The sequence below is a fragment of the Balaenoptera acutorostrata genome, chromosome 15 (assembly GCF_949987535.1).
Source record: "Balaenoptera acutorostrata chromosome 15, mBalAcu1.1, whole genome shotgun sequence".
NCBI classification, from domain to species: domain Eukaryota; kingdom Metazoa; phylum Chordata; class Mammalia; order Artiodactyla; family Balaenopteridae; genus Balaenoptera; species Balaenoptera acutorostrata.
This window is the reverse complement of record NC_080078.1, coordinates 52,686,501-52,707,920: the sequence shown is the minus strand read 5'-3', so window position 1 is coordinate 52,707,920 and position 21,420 is coordinate 52,686,501. Positions and strand designations below refer to the sequence as shown.

The following is a 21,420-nucleotide window of genomic DNA, read 5'->3' as shown; positions in this document are numbered from 1 at the left end:
AGAGAAGTCCCCAGGCAAAGAGATGCAGGTGGTGGCATTTGGAGGTGGAGTTAGCGAGCACTGAAATGGGAAGATAAGGGTGGGGCACCAGCAACATTTGCACTGTAGTGCTATTCACCCTCATCACACCACCTCCATTACTGCCATGTGTGAAGTCAGGCACAGTGTTGCCAGACACTTTGATTTTTTTCAAGGGAGACAGGAATCTGAAATTTTATGTGAAATCTCCTAATTCTTAAAGTGTGGCAACCAATTTACAGTAAAAAGAAAAACCATAAAGATTACTTGTAAATGCCTCTTTTTAATAGATGCATTGGGCTTAAGAGGTCATGGGTTTGAATTCCATTTCAGCCAATGAATTTGATAAAAGTTAGTCACTCACTGCCTTGTGGCCCCTAAGTATCATCTCTTAAATGCAAGCCCCAGGCCAAGGAAAAATCGTGGAGGAATTTACTCAACCCTTAACTGTAAGGGCAGGGGTATTGCCTTCACTCTGAGCATCTACCGTGTACCTGGTTTACCTCTTATGGTTTTATACTAATTACTTCATGTAATTCTTGAAACCACTCTATGACATGTTATTTATTTTCCCTTTCAAACCCCAAACACCACTCCTTAAACACCTATGCTTAACACAAATTAGTGACTCACTAGATATTATTTCTATCATGGAAAGAGAGTGAACGATTTCTTTTCAGTTGATAGCAAATAATTTCCCTTGTAGTCTTCGAAGAGGCCAGAAAGGACTTATCCTTTTAAACCTGAGCAATTCACTGTTTTAAAAAAAAATCTTTTATTTTGAAATACTATATATAGGCTCATAGGAGGTTACAAAGAAATGTGCACCCAGTCCTCCCTATACATTAGCATCTTATGCACTATAGCTCAATATCAACACCAAGAAATTGATGTTGGTACAGTCCATAGAGCTCACTCAGATTTTATCAGTTATACATGAACTCATTTGTGTATGTAGTGTGTATGTGTGTATATGTGTGTGTACTCTGCAATTTTATCACATTGTAGTCTTGCACAACCACCGTCACAAATCAAGATATGCGACTACCATCACCATAAGGTGATGGTGCTACCACTTTATAGCCACACACTTCCAGTCTCTAACCCCTGGCAAGCACTAATATGCTGTACATCTCTATAATTACATTATTTCACAGGTGTTACATAAGCAGAATTATGCAGTGTGTATCCTTTTGAGGTTGACTTTTTTTTTCACTCAGCATAATTTCCTTGAGGTTCATCCAAGTTCTTGCATGTATCACTCATTCATTTCTTTTTTTGTCTGGGTAGTATTCGCTGGTATAAATACACCATAGTTTATTTAATCATTTACCCTCTGAAGGACATTTAGGTATTTTCTAGTTTGGGACTACGGTGACTAAAACTGCCATAAACATTTGTGTGCAAGTTTATGTGTGGAAATAAGTTTCCATTTCTCTGGAATATATGCCTAAGAGTGAGATTGCTTGTCACATGGTAAGTCTATTTTCAGTTTTGAAAGGAACTGCCTAACCATTTTTCAAGAGTGGCTCTACATTTTACATTCACCCCAGCATTGTATGAATTAGTGGTATTATCATTATTTTTCATTTTAGCCATTCTTATAGGTGTGTAACGATATCTCATAGTTTTAATTTGCATTTCTCTAAGGGCTGATGATGTTGAACATCTCCCAACAGCACACCTTGTGTGACAGACAATATTTCCAAAAATGCCAACCACGACACTGTCCAGCCCATGAGATCTTCTTGACATGTGATTCAATTCTCCTCCCACTCAGGAGGGTTTCATGTTCCTTCCCGCTGAATCTGGAAGGGCTGTGATCATGGTAAAAGTGACACTATGTGACTTTGAGGTCATAAAAATGCCATACTTCTACCCTGTTTTCTTGGGACACTCACTCATGGAATCCAGCCTCTGTGCTGTAAGGAAGGCCACATGGAAAGGCCACATGGTAGGTGTTCTGGTGGACAGTTCCAGCTGAGCATCCAGCCAACAGTCAGCACTATGTTCATGACATATGCCTGAAGAAGATTTCTAGATGCACCATCTAACAAGTCGGAGCAGCACTGGCTGGCTGAGCCCAGCCAACCCTCAGAGTCATGTGAGAATGCAAAAATAACTTTTTTTTTTAAACATCTTTATTAGAGTGTAATTGCTTTACAATGGTGTGTTAGTTTCTGCTTTATAACAAAGTGAATCAGTTATACATATACATATGTTCCCATATCTCTTCCCTCTTGCATCTCCCTCCCTCCCACCCTCCCTATCCCACCCCTCTAGGTGGTCACAAAGCACCAAGCTAATCTCCCTGTGCTATGCAGCTGCTTCTCACTAGCTATCTATTTTACGTTTGGTAGTGTATATATGTCCATGCCACTCTCTCACTTTGTCACAAATGACTCTACTACCCAAAGCAATCTACAGATTCATTGCAATCCCTATCAAACTACCACTGGCATTTTTCTCAGAACTAGAACAAAAAATTTCACAATTTGTATGGAAACACAAAAGACCCCAAATAGCCAAAGCAATCTTGAGAATGAAAAATGGAGCTGGTGGAATCAGGCTCCCTGACTTCAGACTATACCACAAGGCTACAGTAATCAAGACAGTATGGTACTGGCACGAAAATAACTTTTGACTTAAGACCTAAGGTGATCTATTATTATGATAATAAATGAATATGTCTTCTGCACTATAGAATGCTATAAAAGCTCCAATAGATTAGTATAAATTGTACTCTCAGCCTTTTCTTGGAGTAGTCACACTCCATCTCTGTTCTCTTTTTTAAGGAAAAAAGTTTCCTTTCTCTATAGAAACTGGAGTCATTATGGCACCTTGTTCTTAAATCTGGATGAGCTCACCCTGGCCAATGTGGCCGAGAGTCAGGCTCTGCTCCACATGCTGTGTTCCTTCTTCCTGGAACACTCTCATCCCTGAAGGCCACAGGCCCCACCCCTCACGTGTCTCTGCTGTCACAACCTCACTGCAGAGGGGCCTTCTCTGACCGGCCTCTACAGACCCTCTACTCTCCATCCTCCACCTTCTTTACTCTACTTAAGTTAATTAATCATAGAAAACTTAGAATGTATCACCCTGCAATCTGGTGGTGATTTTATTTGTATGTTTATCTATTTGTCTATTATCACACCCCCATTCTCCAAATAAACTGAATGAAATTAGTGATTTTGCTTTATTCATCCTTAGGACCTAGCACTGCCCTGGCACAGAATGACGTTTAGCTCATATTTATTGAATGAGTGAGTAAACAAACCGTTCAGACTGAAAGCACTGAGGATGTGCCAGTCCCTGTGAGCTCTGCTGGGTGCGTGGAAACTAAAGAAATGTTTGAAACGGAGATTCTGCCCTCAAGAATGACACTGAATGATCTAGCCTTTCATATATTGTGGGGAGGGGAGATCTTTAAGTAAGCTAATTAAATAATGAACTATCTTTGTCTCATGTCTGATTTTGACATCCGACAGGTACTCACAGCAAGTGTGAGCCTACACCCTCAAACTCTAAAAACAATGAAAGAAAGCCTGGCAGAAACTGTCCTGATTTTTTTTTTTCCTGTAAGCTCCAGTCCCCAGAGCCAATTTGTAGACCAGTTCAGTGCTCTGAAAATTGTATTCTGAGGCCATGGGACCTTGCCTTGGTGCTTTTCTGAGTCAGGCCAGGAGAGAGTTCTAGCTCTTTTCCTATAGCTCCCCTGCTCTATGGGACATGCTGCAGAATGGCCACATGGTCTTCCCCTCTCTGTATCCACATGCCTTTGGATGCAACTTTGCATCTTCTCCCATCAAGAGGCAGTGGTGTTTATGGTGCTATTTCCCCACCCCATGCCTCTAGGCCCAGTTACCTCCACTACCACTGCTGAGATTCAGCCAACCACCAGGCTAATTAGTGAGGCTGTCAACCCCAAACTGACCACAATGCAAGAGTGAGCTCAGCTGATGTCACATGGAGCAGAGGTAAGCTGTCCCAGCTGAGGTCAGTGCAAAAGCCGACTCACAGAATTGTGAGCAAATAAATGGTTCTGGGTTTAAGCCACTAAGTATTGAGTGGTTTGTTGTGTAGTAAAAACTGACTGATACATACTCCTGTACACTCTTAAAAAAAATTCAGCCCGATTAGTGCAGAAAGCAGGACTTAAAACTGCCCATTAAACATAATATTAAGTTGGTAAATTATGTGTGTGTGTGTGTGTGTGTGTGTATGTTCATATATATATATATATATTTAGGAAATGGGATTATGGGTGATTTTTATTTTATTCTTTATACTTTTCTGAATTTGCTGAATTTTCCACAATAAAATTGACAATCTTTTTAAAACAAAAGAAGAAAAGCCAAAGTTCTTGGGTAGTTTCTTCTGGTTGCCCTCTGATCATTCCTGGGCAAATTCTGATGTGACGTGAACATTTTCCATGTGACTGAGGATGCTGGGTGGTAAAAGACAGGTGCATTATAGGGACAGCTGGCTCCATTCATCACAAGGCTATTACATCTGCTGGGAGTTTCAGGAAGATTAAAAGGGTCTAAATAGGGAAAAAAAAATCTATGCTTCAAAACTCTTCCATCTAACTAAGTCTTCCTGGGAATGTCAACTCATGCCTTCCTTGGCTGTTGTATTCTATCTGGTGTGGCTGATGAGTTTCAAGTGAATCCCCTGAGCAGGCTGCAATGATGGGAAATGCAGATATCTGGGCCTGGGGATACACTAGTGTGATGGATATCTTCTGTTTGTCCTTTCAGATCTGGGAGCCCTGAGCCCTGGGAGGCCAACCTGTGTTGACCATTGATGGCTTCTGATTGGACTCAGCCAATGGGGAACACCAGTAGGAGACTGGAAGGAAGGAGCAGAGTGAGGTTCGGGTACTTATTGGCCCGGCTCCCATCCAGCAGGTTCATTATGGTCTGGCTTCCACTGAAGATGAGAGCTCCTGCCAGGCAGCTGTCTTCACACAACAATCTCTATTTCAAGATTCCAGTAACTAGTTCTGCACCTCACCTCTTCAGTCATGGGGTAATAAGAGTGGTGTTCCATTCTAGAGACCTATGCTGGTCCTCATGACAGTTCCTTTTGGCTTTTCTACATCTCATCTGCCCACACTTTTATTAAATTCTCCCCAAAGCACTGGAATTTGTCATCTGTTTCCTGCAGGGGCTCTGAGAGATACTGCAGACATGTGTAGTCACACGAACAGGGTGGACACAGTCCTAGAAAAGTCATTTTCTCTCCATCAACGAAAATAAGAATGTGGCAGAAAAATAAAAGAAATTTCTATAGTTTCTATTACTTCCTGCACTTACTGTTAAGGCAGAAAATTATCCGTCAAATTCAGCTCACAGATAGTTCTGAATACCAGGATGACACAGAGGATGGTAATTTCTTTTTCAAAAGCCTCCTGGGAAGGGGAGTGGGTGACTTGCAACTAAGGAAAATTAGAATTATGAGAAAGTGTTCTTAGGAATATAATACCTGTGACAGGTGAAATGACAAGGTAAACCAGGGAGGGACCCAACATGAAAATCTTACCCGGCCATCACTTGTCAGCAGGATAGAGTCACTCTTTATGTCCCTGTGAATCACTCCTTGGTTGTGCAGGTAGGAGAGAGCCCTCAGAACCGACAGACAGACGGTAGCTATTTGTTCTTCATTCATTCTAGAAAGGAAATCACATTGAAGGAGCAAGGTCAGGCTTAAGACCATCTTTGAAATGATCAAGAGAGGCGGCTCCCTTGTGTTCTAGTGAACCAGTCCATGCTCCCCAGCCCATGTCTCGAAAATCTATGGGGAAGGAAAAGGAGGTCTTTGGACCTGATTCCCAGAACCTAAGGCCTGGCATTGAGGATGATATGGGCTCAGTATAAGCTAAAGTAAAGAGACCCCCATTGGCTGGCTTTTGGGTCATCAGTGCAAATGCACTTCCTTGGACTCTTATAGGTAATTCCCCAGGTACTGACAAACCTCCAGGGTCCTACAGAGAGGGCACAATGAATGACGCCAAAGTTCCAGGAGTGGCTGCTAGATGACCTTGAGGAAGTCCTTTAACTTCCTCGGGTCTCTTTTTCCTCATCCTGGAAATGGGCAAGGCCATGGTTCTCTTGAAGGTTGGACTCAGGCACGGTGGTCTTTAGATTTCTAAGATCCCCCTCTGGGACTTGCCCTGCCTCTCACCAGCCCTTCCTCTCCCTCCTCCAGGAGCTGGAAGCTTCTGTTGTTCCAGGTCCCTCTGTCAAGAAGGAAATTGGGCCTAGTTAGTTACTAATAACCAAGCGTGAATGCGTGATACCCTAATAAATAGACCATGGGAATGAGAAAGGCAAGCACAACACTGGATATGCTCCCCCATTTCATGGCTGCACCCTCCGAAGAAGGTATTTCTGGTTTCAGAGGAGACTGAGGTCAGGTGACCTGCCCAAGGTTATATAGCTCAGAAAGTAACCAGATCATGATTCAAACCCCACCTTTTATGAGTTCAAAACCCATGTTTTTCCACTTTCCCCACTGTATCATGCAGCAATTGTAACTCAAAAGAATATATTTTCAGCCACTGAAGAACCCAGGTGGGAAGAATGATGTGGAGAATGGAGTCCCTCAGTGCCCTCAAAATGACCCATTTAGGCATCTGCCTAACTCATCTAGGTATAAAACTTCCTCCCTCTCACGGAGATATTGAGAGGCCCAAATTAGGTAGCAAATGTGAAAGACCTCTTAAATCAAACTATCAGGCAAACAGAGGAGGCTATCAGGAGACACAGTGCGTAACTGACCAGAGCCCAAATTTAAGAATTGACTTGGGAAATAATCCCAGGTAACTTTTAGCTCAGCAGGACAGGTAAATAGATGGCTTTGAATCTGTGTTTCAGTCTTGTTGATGCTAACAAACTCCAACTGAGTAAAACTAGGGTTCAAAGTAAAATCCAAGGAGATAACCAATCAGGAGAATGTCAAAGGTACAAAGTGGATGAGTATGAAGAAACATGTCCTTCTCTTTGAAGAGGATTCCTACCGTCGCAATGAATTGGCCTCATAGGAAGGCAGGTGTCTGAAACAGAGTGGAAACCTACAGCTTTTGTGTTCTTTGTTTTTTGGTAAGTGAGCTGGTCATTATGCTGGATTGTTTTCAGATGACAATTTTCACATCTGCCCAAAGCACAGTCCTGAGAGGTTTAGAGCATCAGCCACAGGGACAAGTTCAATTACATCTTAAAATTAATTCAGGACCAAGAATTATCATCTTTAACAAAATTAATAAAATAAAATCCATTTTTCTTGGATTCAATGAGATTTGAGTTACTTAAAGCAGGCATAAAGATTTTTCACAGGTCAATGGTAACAAAAATTAATTGACTCTGAGCCCCCAATCACAAACTGAAAGATCCCCTGGAATTTATAACAAATGCTACTGACTCTTAATTCAATGATTCTGAAATGGACATGGCCCACTGTAGAAAGCCTGGTGCTTTCCTACTTCAGCAAGGAGGAAGTCAGGTGGGGATAAAAACACCTCAGTTTTGGAGTCAACTCCAAATTCAAATCCTGGCTCTGCCTATTATTAAATACGTGATCTTGAGAAAGATACTTTTCACCTCTATGAGTCATAGCTTCATCCTCTAACAGACAGGCACATCAACACCTACCTTATTGAGATGTGTGAAGGTTCCATGAGTTAATGTATAAAGAACCTGACAGAGCTTGGTACTTTCCTTTCCCTTCTAGAACTGTTTCCTTGAAAAAAAGTAGGATATGATTTAACAAGATGCTAGATAGGGCTAAAACTTTAGTATGTATAAGAAATTCCTGAGGGGACTTCCCTGGTGGCACAGTGGTTAAGAATCTGCCTGCCAATGCAGGGGACACAGGTTCACTCCCTGGTCCAGGAAGATCCCACATGCCGTGGAGCAACTAACCCCACGTGCCACAACTACTGAGCCTACCCGCCACAACTACTGAAGCCCATGTGCCTAGAGCCCATGCTCTGCAACAAGAGAAGCCACCACAATGAGAAGCACGGGCACCGCAACAAAGAGTAGCCCCCGCTTGCCGCAACTAGGGAAAGCCCATGCGCAGCAACAAAGACTCAACACAGCAAAAAATAAATAAATAAAATAGATAAATTAAAAAAAAAAAAAGAAGAAACTCCTGAGCATCTGGCTAGATCATGGATTCTTTTAGTCCATCTGGGTAGAGCCTGAGATGCTGTATTTCTAACAAGCTCCTAGGGGATGTTGATGCTGCTGGTCCCCAGACCACACTTTGAGTGGCAAGCAGTTAAATGTTTTATCAACCAATCAATCAATCATTCAATGAAGTACTTATTGAATATCTGCTATAGGAAACTCTCTGAACTACCAGCTTAAGGATTTCAAATTCTAAATATCCATGGTATTCCTTGACACACAATTGCTTCTTTCTCTCTGGAGCTACTCTGCCTTCAAGTGGAAATCCATTGACAAAACTAGATGGAGAGAATTAGAAAACACAATGGATTCTAGAGAGGCTGGCTCTTCAGTGAATCCCACGGATACAAAATAAGAACTTGACAAAGGGAGAGCTGTAGTTTTCTGATGCTCTCTGAGGCAAGAAAAAAGCCCTTCCCTTGGACCTATTTTTATTAATTGTTTTATATGTAAGTCACATTTGTCTTATTCTTAAGTCTCTTCAGTATACTTGTTGCTACAATTTAAGATGATTAGATAGATAGATAGATAGATAGATAGATAGATAGATAGATAGATAGATAGATATGGTGGTTGTATGGCTATACCAATAGGAATCTGCCAGCTGAAATGTTGGTGATAAACATTCGGTGTCTTCCCTCATGTCCTTTTGTTTTTAGATGGTCTACCGCAGACTCAGAGCTATAGGGAATCATGATTGAAACACTGTCTCATTTTAGTGGAGAAAAAGCATAACCTTCGATCCCTTACGGGTTTCCGAACACTTTCTTGCTACCTTGCTTTCCACCTATTGTCGCTCAACTGGATTCACTTATGATTTGGTTGCCATTTCAGTGACATCAGCTAATACCCAATGTAGCTCCTTCATGACAATCCTCTCAACTATTTGGTATTTTATTTATCAGCAGAGCAAACTTAAAGTTTCCCAAATGTAACATGATTTTTTTACACGTCTGTTCCTTTGAATCTTGCTTTTCCAGGGCGGGCCGTGAACTAACAGCATTAACATCGCCTGGGGGTTCCTTAGAATGCAGAGTATTATGCCCCCCCATTGAATCAGGATCTGCATTTTAATAAGATCCACGGGTAATTTGTACGCATATTAAAATTTTAGAAGCACTGTCTTAGCACATACTCTTTCATTTGCCTTCAATGCCCTTTTCTTCCCACTTGCCTTCTTAGTAAACTCTGATGCATCTCTCAAAACCCATCTTGGACGTCACCGTATATTGGAAATCCTTCTTGACTCTCTTATAGAGATATGCAGGTATTCTTCTATGCTACTTATATACTTCTTTCTAATTCTGCACAGGTGTTATAATGTATTTATTTCTAATCTGAGACTTCCTTGGAAGGGTGTATCTGAGCCTTATTCATTTGTATCTTTTGTAGCCCCAGCACTTAGGAAAGAGCCTGGCACATAAAAATTGATTAATAAACACTTGATGAAATGACCACAACTGACACATCAGAGAAGCAAGTAGCTGAGGCAACAGTGGCAATTAACCATTGTTAATTGCAAGATGATTTAAAAACAGATTTGAAGAATCTCTCTCTCTCTTATGTAGTTTGTTATTATGACATAAAATTTTGATCTTTCACCTGCTCCTGCCTTCCCCAGGTACCCTTGGTGGTATCAACACATAGCAATGGTATAGCAACTTAGGAGAATGAAACTCAGTTTTAGAAATCTACGTAGGGATGGGAAATTCTATTACTTGTCACCTAAACTCCATTCTCAGCAGCTTGCTGATTTAAAATCAGTGGGTATCAATGAACTTCTGGAAGGCAGGGAGAATGTGAATTGAGTGAATGAACTATACATACATGATATTGTGATAGGCACCTGGGAATACAGAGAAAAAGGACAGTCATTTCTCTACCTTCAAAGTGCTTAACCACTTATGAAGAGTTCATAAATATAGTCACTGAGGCCTTACCCTGGAAAAGAATAATAAGCACCTTAAACTACTTGCCTGGATAGTAAAGAAACTTACCTGGTATGAGTAACAATGTCTGTCAAGGCACCGCCTTCTAGAAATTCCATGACCACCCAGAGCTCATCATTGACAAGGTAGCTGTTGTACATGTCAACCACGTTGTCATGGTGATAATCCCGCATTATCACAACCTGGGCAAAATGGAAAGACACTGTTTGACTTTGGACCGTGAAATTCGACTTTTTGTTTTCTCATGGCTACATTTGGGCTGTGAGTTCAACTGATGGGGAGTACTGATTGTGTGTGTGTGTGGGGGGGTGGTATTCAGAAGTCTATTACAGACAAAGGGACAGCACTGAGAGCAGCTGGCAGGAATAGAGGGGATCAAGTTAGCAAATTCAGAGAAAATGGCAGGTCAACCAGACACTGGGTTCGGGGAGAATACAGAGTAAAAACAGGCAGAACCATGGCAGAGTTTGCATTCAAAGAGGGAGTTTAGTTGATTATTTGGGGGGATGTGATCAGATATCCCACAGGTTACTTTTAAAACACGTTGTCCATACTCTGCTATTGGTTAACTGGGCAAAAGGGTCACCAACTCAAGGTAAGTGAGTCTCAGAAGTGACTGAAGTAAACAGTTATTAGGGCTGGGGCCACATGACACCAATTTAACTTCTTGGGAGGTCTAGGCTGAGTCTGAAAGAGTTTGGACTGAATACAAAGGATAAGTCTTGAAGGTAAAAACTATGACTTAGGCATTAAAAGGCCAACTTGTGTCTGCTTGCTGGAGAGAGCGTCCAGGAATTGCCATCCTGTGGCCGCTTCTGGTGATATTTTCAGAATGAGTGTTAAATAATAAATTATACAGTTGTTTAAGTTATATTTTCCCTGTCTGTTCTGACATTATGGTTTGGAAATAAGTTCCAGAAATCAGGAGCTGTGGACTGGGAAGAAGATGAATCCCACTCACTCCGTGCTCTCTGCGAGCTTTGGAGCATGGAAAAGAAATGGACACCTATGGGAGTTGGACCTGGGTGGAGCCTTCACATAAGCCACCACAGAAGAGGGTCCAAAGTCACAGCTGATTGCATTGTTACAGCTGTATGAACCTATTGTCTGACCCCCGGCTAGTAACATAATCTGATGTTAGGTTTACTTATTGCTAAATGCAGATAACATTTTTCTGTCTATGGCTGTTGTGAGAATCAAACCAGACCAATGCTTAGCACAGTGGCTGATCCACAGGAAGTACTTCATAAAGAGGCAGCCATACAGGCATAGAAAGAGGGATGTTATTTTTGTATTTATATTTTCTGTGTTTTCTAATGTCCTAAAATGTACATGTGTTATTTCTGAAATGGAAAAGAAATGTTACATAGGACAGAAAGGATGATCTGAACACACCATCTACCTCATTAAAAAGCAGCTCTCTTCTCTGTTGCTTTCGGAGGTCCATTTTCTTCACGGCAACTTGCTTCCCCGTGTTTTTCTCGGTGGCGATGCACACAATGCCGGTTGACCCTTCCCCGATTTTGATAAAGTTGTCCAAATATTCTCTGGGGTCTCCTGGACTGACCACCAGCTGCAGGGCTGCCCGGAACTGTTCGTGGGACACCCTGGAGGGCTGCTGGTCTGAGGAGGAGCCCCAGCTGGGTGGGGGGTAGGTGCTAGATGAGATGCTGAGAGAGCTCAGGTAAGAAGCTGTGGAGACGTACTGCGAACTGGTCTGCAGGGAGGGGTGGTGGTACAGGGTGGCTGTGTGGTACCCAGATGGGTACTGGTGGCTGCTTGAGGAATAGCCTGCTTTGCTTTGACTTTGAGGTAGTTTGGCAGGGCCCCTGGGGTAGGTGTCCGACCCTGACAGTGGAGGGCTGAGGACCACCTGTGCTCGATCATAATCCACCTGGGAAGACAGACACAGATGGAGAAATTCACATGCTACATCTGAACACCATAGCCATCACACAGCTGGTCCAAATGATGAGCACCACTGCACAACCCAATCGTGGGTGAGGCTTACCTCGTGGGGTCCCAGGATGCATCTCTTCCACCCTTTACCTGCCCTCCGACCTCCCCATCCTGCCTATTTCTTCCTCCTTCCCTATTAAAACCCCCAGAAGTAGACTCTGAGACCTGGATTCAAATGCAAGTAGTAGGAGGTGATCCCAGGGGTTATGAAGGGGAAAATGCCAATACAGTAAGTTCCCTACATACGAATGAGTTCCGTTCCGAGATTGTGTTCATAAGTCCAATTTGTTTTTAAGTCCAACAAAGTTAGCCTAGGTACCCAACTAACACAATCGGCTATATAGTACTGTACTGTAATAGGTTTATAATACTTTTTACACAAATAATACATAAAAAACAAAAAAAAAATAAACACTTTTAATCTTACAGTACAGTACCTTGAAAAATACAGTACTATAGTACAACAGCTGGTATACAGGGGCTGATCAAGTGAACAGGCAAGAAGAGTTACTGACCGGAGGAGGGAGAGGAGGTGGGAGATGGTAGAGCTGAAGGATCGTCAGCAATAGGAGATGGAGGGCAAGCTGCAATTTCACTCATGCCTGATGTGGATGACACAGGTTCTGGGTCCTTGCTGGATTCAATTCTACCTACCGTCTTGGAAAAAAAACGATCCAGTGATGTCTGGGTAGTAGCTCTTTTTTCTCATCTTAGATGATGCAGTAGCACTGGATTGCATTCTGAACAGCTGCTGCAACTTTCATGTATCATTCTACATTCGGGTCCTGTGCCTCAAAAACTAACAGTGCCTCCTCGGATAAAGAAAATCCCCTTGCCATTTCCTGCATTGTGAATCTCTTCAGTTCTTCAGTTACTTCTTCCTCTTGTCTCTCTGCCCTTTCTCTGGGCCTCCAAATCCATAAAGTCTTCATTAGTAAGCCCCTCATGTTGCACAGCAAGAAGTTCAATGAAGTCGTCCTCTTGCAGATCTAGCTCCAGCTTCTCGCTGAGGGTCACTAAGTTGCTGAAGACCTCTTTGGACTCCTCATCCACCTTCTCAAATCCATGAAAATCGTGAACAAACTGTGGGCAAAGGTCCTTCCAAATCCCATTCATGGTGATGGCTGTAACTTCACGCCAAGCAAAGTTAATGTTTTTTATGGCCTTGTAGATGTTAAAGTCCTTCCAAAATTGTCACAAGGTTGTTCCTGATTCATCATTCGCCTTAACTGCCTGACAAATAGTGTGACGTACATATTTCTTGAAAATCACAATAACTCCCTGGTCCATGGGTTGGATGAGCGACATAGCATTTGGTGGCAGATGCACTACTTTGATGTTGGGATGAAAGTTGTCCAGGAATGGGGGGTGGCCTGGAGCACTGTTGAGAAGCAAAATAATGTTGAATGGGACATCTTGCTCCAAGCAATATTTCTCTACCTCCGAGATAAAGTGGTGGAAAAATCAGTCCTGGAAAATGGTGTGTGTAACCCAGGATTTGGGGTTACTCTTCCACACAACAAAAAGAGAGCCCTGGGCTATGTTTTTAAGGGCTCTTGGGTGCTCTGAATGATAAACTAAGACAGGCTTCAGCTTCATATTGCTGAAAGCATTGCCACCAAACAACAGAGTTAGCTAGTCCTTTGCTGCTTTAGAGCCTGGCATCAACTTTTCTTTCTTATTGATGTAACTTTTGTCTGGCATCCTTCTCCAGTACAGTCCTGTCTCATCCACATTAAAAACCTGCTAGGGGAAATATGCTCCTTCATCAATAATTTCTCAAAGCATTTCAGGAAATTCCCAGGCAGCTACCATATCTGCACTTGCTGCCTCGCCACTTACCTTTACGTTGTGAAGGTTGGCTCTAGCCTTGAACCAATGAAACCAGCCATGGCTGGCATTAAAAGATGCACCCTCTGATTCTTCACCATGTTTCTTCTTCAAGTCTTCATAAAGGCTTTTAGCTTTCTCTTGAATCAACATTAAGCTGAGAGGGACTCGACACTGATGTGATCCTGTGTCCACACACTGAGAAGTTTCTCCATCTCCTCCATCACTATTCCATGCTTCTTCGATATTACTGGTGACATCATCAGCACAGCAGACTTCACATGTTCCATGATCTTGTCCTTGTTCTTCAGGATCGTGCCAATGGTTGAACAATTCATGTTATAAGAACTAGCGGCGTCTACCATCTTATTTCTCCTCGCTTCACTCTCTCAATTATTTTCACTTTTGTTTCCATCGTTATTGCTTGGTGCTTCTTAGCAGTACCAGCTATATCACTGTTGCTTTTATGCTTGCTTCTGGACATCCTGGGCTTGAAATAAAGATACTGTACAGTACAGTACACAAAAGCACAACCACTTGTAGAGGATGCACGCATGTGACAATGTACACCAGACATGTGAACCAACTTATGTGATTGGACATACGAATGCACGTTCACATCTTTGAAAGTTCACAACTTGAAGGTTCATATGTAGGGAACTCACCGAATACGTAAAAGGGACAACCTAACTCGCTGTGCAAAGCAGCTTTTCGGACAATAAGATAAACACATACAAATCAATATAAATGTATAATGTTTGAGAAAATCCAAAATCTGCAGGGCTGTGTGTGTGTATGAAAGAGAAATCTGCTTAGCCCTCAAAAGGATTCCAGGCAAGAACATTCTACTCTGATTGTGAAGAGTGGATTGAGGGAACTTAGTGGAGAGGATGGGGAGGACACACAGGGCAGGGGTGGGGGAAGCCAGTGAGGGGCTGCCATGACACTAGGTGTAAGTTCCAGCAATCACTCTCTGGAAAAGGTCAAGAAGGAGCTCTGGTCACCCCTGGAATGACTGAGGTCAGGGATGGTGAATATTCCACATCATACCAACCTCGCCTCCTTGCCCAAAGCAGAAAGTGCTAATAGATGAATACACTGTTTTGTGTAAGATCCTGATGATAACGAGAGTGTTGGATACATAGAAGGTGTTTGAAAAAGATTCGTTGATTGGACCTCCAGCACCTTCTTAACACAGAGTCCCAGGAAGTCTCTACCACTCTACCAGGATGTACATGGAATGACATTTACATGCCCACTCCAAGGATCCAGATTTGCTCTAAAATGATGGTTACTGGCTACATGTGGCTATTTAATTAAAATTAATAGAAATTAAAAGTTAAAATTAAAAAATTCCATTCCTCACTCATATTAGTCACATGTTAGGTATTTAAGAGTCACCACGTTGGACTAGATACAGGATATTTATAGAACATATAGAATATTTCCACCATCGCAGAGTGTTCTATCGGGTGGCACTGTTCTAGTTGAATTCATTGCTTCCACGTGGTCCATTCATTCATTCGTTTAGTGCACAGATTAATATTTAAGCAACCATTATGTGCTAGGCACCATTTCACGTGCTGTGGGAAGGTCCAGCAATAATCATAATGGATGGTATTTCTGTTGTCCTGGAGTTGACATTCTAGAGAAGGAGACGGATGATAAACAAGAAAATTAATAAATATACAGTATGTGGTCCAGTAGTAATAGGTGATATGAAGAAAAATAAAGCAGAGCAAGGGGGTTGAGAGTAACAAGGTGCCATCTTGCACGGGATGGCCAAGGAAGGCCTTTCTGAGAGGTGTAATATGAGCAGAAACCTGGCTGAAGTGCGGGAGCAAGCCCTGTGACTGTGGGGGGCAGGGGTAGTCCAGGCACAGGGCACAGCATACGCAGGATTCTGAGGTACACACAAGCTTGAGGAACAGCCTGGAGGCTCTCCTGGAGCAGAGAGGAGGCAGTTTGGAAAGACAGACAGAGAAGCGGTGAGGGGGCAGATCATACAGACCATGGCAAGGATGCTGGATGTTGCTGAGGGAGGTGGGAGCCACTGGAGGTTGCTAAGCAGAGGACAGTGACATGAACTTGACTCTCTGGATGCTGGAGAAGAGGCTTTGGTGGCAAGAGTGGAAACAGGGATGTCAGTTAGCTTACTGCAGTCAATGTAGGCAAGAGATGAGGGTGGGTGCTGTAGATGGGGTGAGAAATGGGATCCAGAGTAGGGTCTGAAGATGGAGCTGATCCAATTTGCTGATGGATTGGATTAGAATATGAAGGAGAAGAATCAAAGATGACTCCCAGGATATTATCCTGAGGAGCAAGCCACTTAATAATATGAGGAGCATAGGGGCAGTAGCAGGCTTCTCGGCTGTGAATGAGCATCCAAGATGGCTCCCAGTGATCCCTGCCTCCCGACATGAATGTGTAGTCTCCTCCCTTATTGTATCAGGTTGATCTGTGAGCAAAAGAATATGGTGGAGGTAATAGTAAGTGTCCTCTGAGGCCAAAAAAGACATTGTGGCTTCTCTGCCTTCTCTCTTGGATCACTTGCTCTGGCTTTCTCCAGCTGCCATGTCGTGAGGACACCCAAAATCCTATAGAGAGGTCTTCCTGCCAAGAGCCAGCTAGAAACTGAAGCCTTCCACCAACAGCCATGTGCACCATATTGGAGGTGATCCTCTGTCCCCAGTCAAGCCTTCAGATTATTGCAGCCCTGCTGACCTCTTGACTGCAACCTCATGACAGACTCGAGGCCAGAATCACCCAGCTAAGCTAGTCACGGAAACCCACAGAAACTGTGTGAGGTAATAAATGTTCATTGTTGTTTTAAGCCATTAAGTTTGGGGATGATTTGTTACCCAGCAATAGATAACTAAAACATAGGGTGAAACCCAGAGTTCCATCATGGCCACATTAAGTTTGAGAGAGCTATTAAGCATCCAAAGGGAGATGCCACTTAGGTGACTTAGACATGCCTCCAGTCCAGGGAAAAGTTGACGCTAAAGACATGAATCTGAGAGTCATCAGTCTTTAGCTGGTGTTAAAAGCCATGGTGTTGAATGTGTAAGAGAAAGTCCAAGGACTACAACATCTAGAGACTAAAAAGTGGAGAAGGAACTTGCAAAAAGGAGCAGAGAAGGAGTGGCCTGTGATGTAGGAAAGAAACTAAGGGACTAGGATGTCCTGAAGCCCAGGAAGGAAAGTATTTCAAGAAGGAAGGAGTGATGAACCACATCAAATGCCACGGAGAAGTGAAGTTGGATGCGGCATGTTGCTCGTTGCATCGGGCAACATGGTGGTCATCTGGCAGAATGAAGGTGTCTGAACCTCTGGCCCCTTGCACAGCATGAACAGATGCCTCTTCAACAAGTCAGGGAGCAAGATCTGCACACAGCAGCCTCCTGAAAATTGCCATGGTACCATTCTCAGTTGTGCACTGTCCATTGGCTCCCAGATCACACTGCTGGCCTCCTGTACTGCTGCACTCAGACAGCCTAGCATCAGTCAGCAGGGGCCGGGGTCCTGCTAAGCCAGGGCCCTGGCCTGGTTGCAGAGCAGAGAGAACATATTTGAAGGACATGTTGAGGGCTGAATATTGATTCTAATGACTTGAGTCAAATCATTTAGCCTCTCTCAACCTCAGTTTCCTCATCTGTAAAATGAGGGTCATCACACCTCCCTCATGGGGCTTTTATGAGGCTTACCTGGGGGAATCCTAGAGCAGCCTGGTGTTTAAGAAAAGACTTTGGACTCGAAAACTTCTTCTGCCATTTACAAGTTGTACGACATTGGGCAAGTTATTTCAACTCCTGTGCTTCAGTTTTCTCACTGGTAAAATGAGAGCAATAATAATAATACCTACCAAATGATAATAATACCTATTTCCTTAGGTCACTGTGAACTCTAAAGAACTGAATACAATCAAAGGATTTGAACAGTGACTGTTCCATACAGCCTGTTAATTCATTCTGGGTAGTGTTATTATTATATAAAGTGCTTAGCACAGTAGCAGGAATATAAAAGAAAATAATAAATAGTAACTAAAGTGGTAATAAGACTAGTGAACATTTACTGAATATGTACAATGTACTGGTAGCATATATACTCCCATACATTAACCTTCTAAAACAATCAAAGTGTTCCTAATTATAATATATTCAGCACTGTATTATAATTAAAATGTTACATTTGACATCAAGCTGATTTTTGTCTAAGGCCCTGGATTTATGCCATACACAAGGAAAACTGGTGTGTGTATGTGCTGGACTGGGGGGGAGACAAATGTCAGTGTAAATTAAATAATTCAATTCTTCCTTTAAATTAAACTCCAGATTAGCCAAGCCCAGTCTAGTCACAAGGCCAGTGTGTGAGGGCAAGAAGGGTCTGTGACTTTTACTTTTGAAAGTGTGTCCTGGGAGCCACCACATGCCATCATCTCCTGGTGTCTTCCTGGGAGGATCTCCTCCTGTACTTTAAGTGAAACTGAATTCATTCCCCACAAGCATGTATAACTGGTCCCTGAAGAAATGTCAGAAATAAAAGGCTGTTTCCTGTAGGAATCGCATCCGGACACTGCTCTTCCTTATCAGAGTCTACTCTTCACAGTTGGCATGATGTATCAAGAAAAGGATGCTTGTATCCAGCCTTACATTTAGGTCTTTAATCCATTTGGAGTTTATTTTTGTGTATGGTGTTAGAGAATGTTCTAATTTCACTCTTTTACATGTAGCTGTCCAGTTTTCCCAGCACCACTTATTGAAGAGACTGTCTTTTCTCCATTGTCTATTATTTTGCCTCCTTTGTCTTGTAAATCAACCATACTCCAATATAAAATAAAATAAAAATTAAATTAAAAAATAATTAAATACAAAAAAAAAAAGAAAAAGAAAGTAAAGGACGCTTGTCTGCACAAATGGGACAATTTCCAGTCAGACAGAATGCAGAGTTGTTCAGTGCAAGCTAAACGTCTTCGAAACTAGGTCTTGGAGATAAAACGGTGCCATTGTCTTTCATGGCTGCTGGGAAGAGGTGCAGACTCTTAAAAAAGCAATAGATGAGGAGCAAACACTATCACAGGAGACAGTTTTTGGAACCAGACTCAAGGGATACCAGTCAAAGGACAATGGACTTTTGGTTCCAGTGAGAGAATGCATGGTCCTCCCTCCAGACTCCATCCCCTCAAAGAGATGATGGTGGACAAACAGCTGGCTTTGAGAAGGAGAAATTCATAGGTGACTTTGTTCTGGCCACCATGTTGCAGAACCATGGCTCTCAGTTGGGTTTTGATGACCCAAGTTTTCCATGATGGTGACTATCGCTGGCCCACACGTTGGTGGCTGGCCTCATGATTTTTCACTCTAAGAGTCAAGCAGAAGGCAGTTAATCCCACTGTATTGATAAAGCTGAGGCTCTGGGAGGTGAAACTGTTCCCAAGCAATCCGAGGCCAACTGCCCCAAACCTCCAAGAAGATTACACACCCGATTCTTCGGCTCAGGTCAGGCCTTCACCTCCAGTGGGAGGGTGTCCATATCCCAACTGCCGGACACACTGGCACCACAGGCCTGCTTTCTTGCCTGCCTTGGCATTTCTTCCACTAGTTGTCACCTCCCTGGCCTACATAATCAAGGGTGGACATTCTCTCTGATAAAAAGTAGGGGTGTTTTACTGGGAGCAAAGTTGGAGCCCCTTCCATTAACCAACTGCTCTGTTAGAAGCCTGTCTCACAGGAGTAACTCACACTGATGTTAATAATGGTACTTGACATTTGCTGAGTGCTTCCCATGTGCCAGGGACTGTTCCAAGCATTTCATGTACATGGCTACATTTAAATCCCAAGTTACACAGTGAGATAAAGTCCTGTAATTGTTCCATTTTACAGAAAAGGAAACTGAGGCACCACAGGTTTAAGTAGTCATGCAAAGGTCTCAAAGCTCCTAAGAAGTCGAGCTGGGGTTCAAATCCAGACAGTGTCACTTTAGAACGTGGGTCCTTGATACCTTCTCAGAGCTATCTTTTAATGATGAAAAGGTAGACAGGGTCAGGACAGAGGTGGGCACAGTGTAGAGTGACTGCTACGGAGCTAAGGCCTGATTAGGGTGTTTCACTGGGGGCCCAGATGTCTGAGCAGCCTGAGGCCAAATGCAAGAACTGGGCCAGAAAATGATGGATGATAATGCCTGGGGGAGGGGGGTGAAAAGAAAAATTAAGTGTGTGTGTGTGTGTGTGTGTGTGTGTGTGTGTGTGTGTGTTAACAGTCTTGGCTTATAGAAATCAGCTCAAAATATACAAAAAAGGAATAATCATCACAGCAAAATGAGTTGCTCATATATACATAATTCACTGCTTTCACTTTTACTTTGGCCAGAGCAGGATTTTGTGTTCAGCTGCAATGTCCAAACTTTCTTCTGTGTGTTTGTTCAAGAAAGAAAGCCCAAGCTTTCTTCTATAACATGGCCTCCTGGCCCTTTTACATGCCTCTTAAACTGTTATAATTATTTAACTGTTCTACTCTAAATCATCTTTCCCATGATATCTTATAATTATAAATGGGTGAAACAAAAATGATGAATTTGTCCATATATACTGTTTTGTACATATATACATATTCATGTCTATAAGAGAGACTTGCAGAAGAGTGAAGCTTGAACTGGGCTACCTTTTCTACAACCTGATTTACAAATATATTCTAGAACAAAAGGAGTACACTTGGAGTCCACGTGGGCAGGACTGTAGCATCTCAAGAGGGATGTAGGATTTTATCATCTAGTGAAACCACAATGTGGTGAAATTGGACCAGGGAAAGGTACAGATATTTAATAAGCAAATCCAATGTGCCTCCCACCATCCGTGCCCCGAACCATTTCCAAAAGATCTATGCATATAGTTTACCTTCTAAGACCTTATTGCAAGGGCATAGGGAGCAGGGGTGGAAAGCCACAAGCCAGGAGAGAAAACAGTAAAGAGACACCAGAAAGGCTTCCCCCACTCCTCCAAAGAGAACAGTCCTGTGATTCTGTGGAAAAGTATCAATAGTTTCATACAAGTGAGACCATGGTCTGCATACTTTTAAGGGTGATCTCCATATGGCAAGATGTAATAAGAAGAGAACAGATTTATTTTGTAAATTATTACCCAGGCTGATATCACCAGACTGCCAAACTGCTTAGTTGATGTCACAGGACCACTAATTGTCATTGGAAATCAGATACGTTCTCAGAAGGAATTCTCACTACAGGAATCTTTAAAATTACTGAAAAGACATAGAAACAGTCTTAGTTTCCTTCCTCTAAAATGGTTAATAACATATATTCAGTTTTTAGTTTTCCAATGCCTTTTAGAATTCAATATAAATTAAATCTTAAAGAAACGGACTTTTTCATGTCTCTATTCAAATCCAATCAAAAAATAAGAAGGACCAAAAAAACAAAAAAAAAGCAGTATTATATGGGAATAAATAATCCTCAGTTAA

The 21,420-nt window shown here is 42.5% G+C and overlaps 1 protein-coding gene across 2 annotated transcripts in view; it reads right to left on the bottom strand.

Moving 5' to 3' along the window:
• The window catches only part of PAK5 (p21 (RAC1) activated kinase 5), a 317,560-nt gene that overhangs the window by 13,544 nt on the left and 282,596 nt on the right, over nucleotides 1–21,420 (bottom strand). For both annotated transcript variants that reach the window (XM_057528338.1, XM_007165252.3), the window contains 3 exons: nucleotides 11,562–12,053; nucleotides 10,208–10,341; nucleotides 5,563–5,689 (listed from right to left, as the gene is read on the bottom strand). In XM_057528338.1, the coding sequence (XP_057384321.1) occupies nucleotides 5,563–5,689; nucleotides 10,208–10,341; nucleotides 11,562–12,053 (753 nt within the window). The remainder of the gene's footprint in view (nucleotides 1–5,562; nucleotides 5,690–10,207; nucleotides 10,342–11,561; nucleotides 12,054–21,420) is intronic.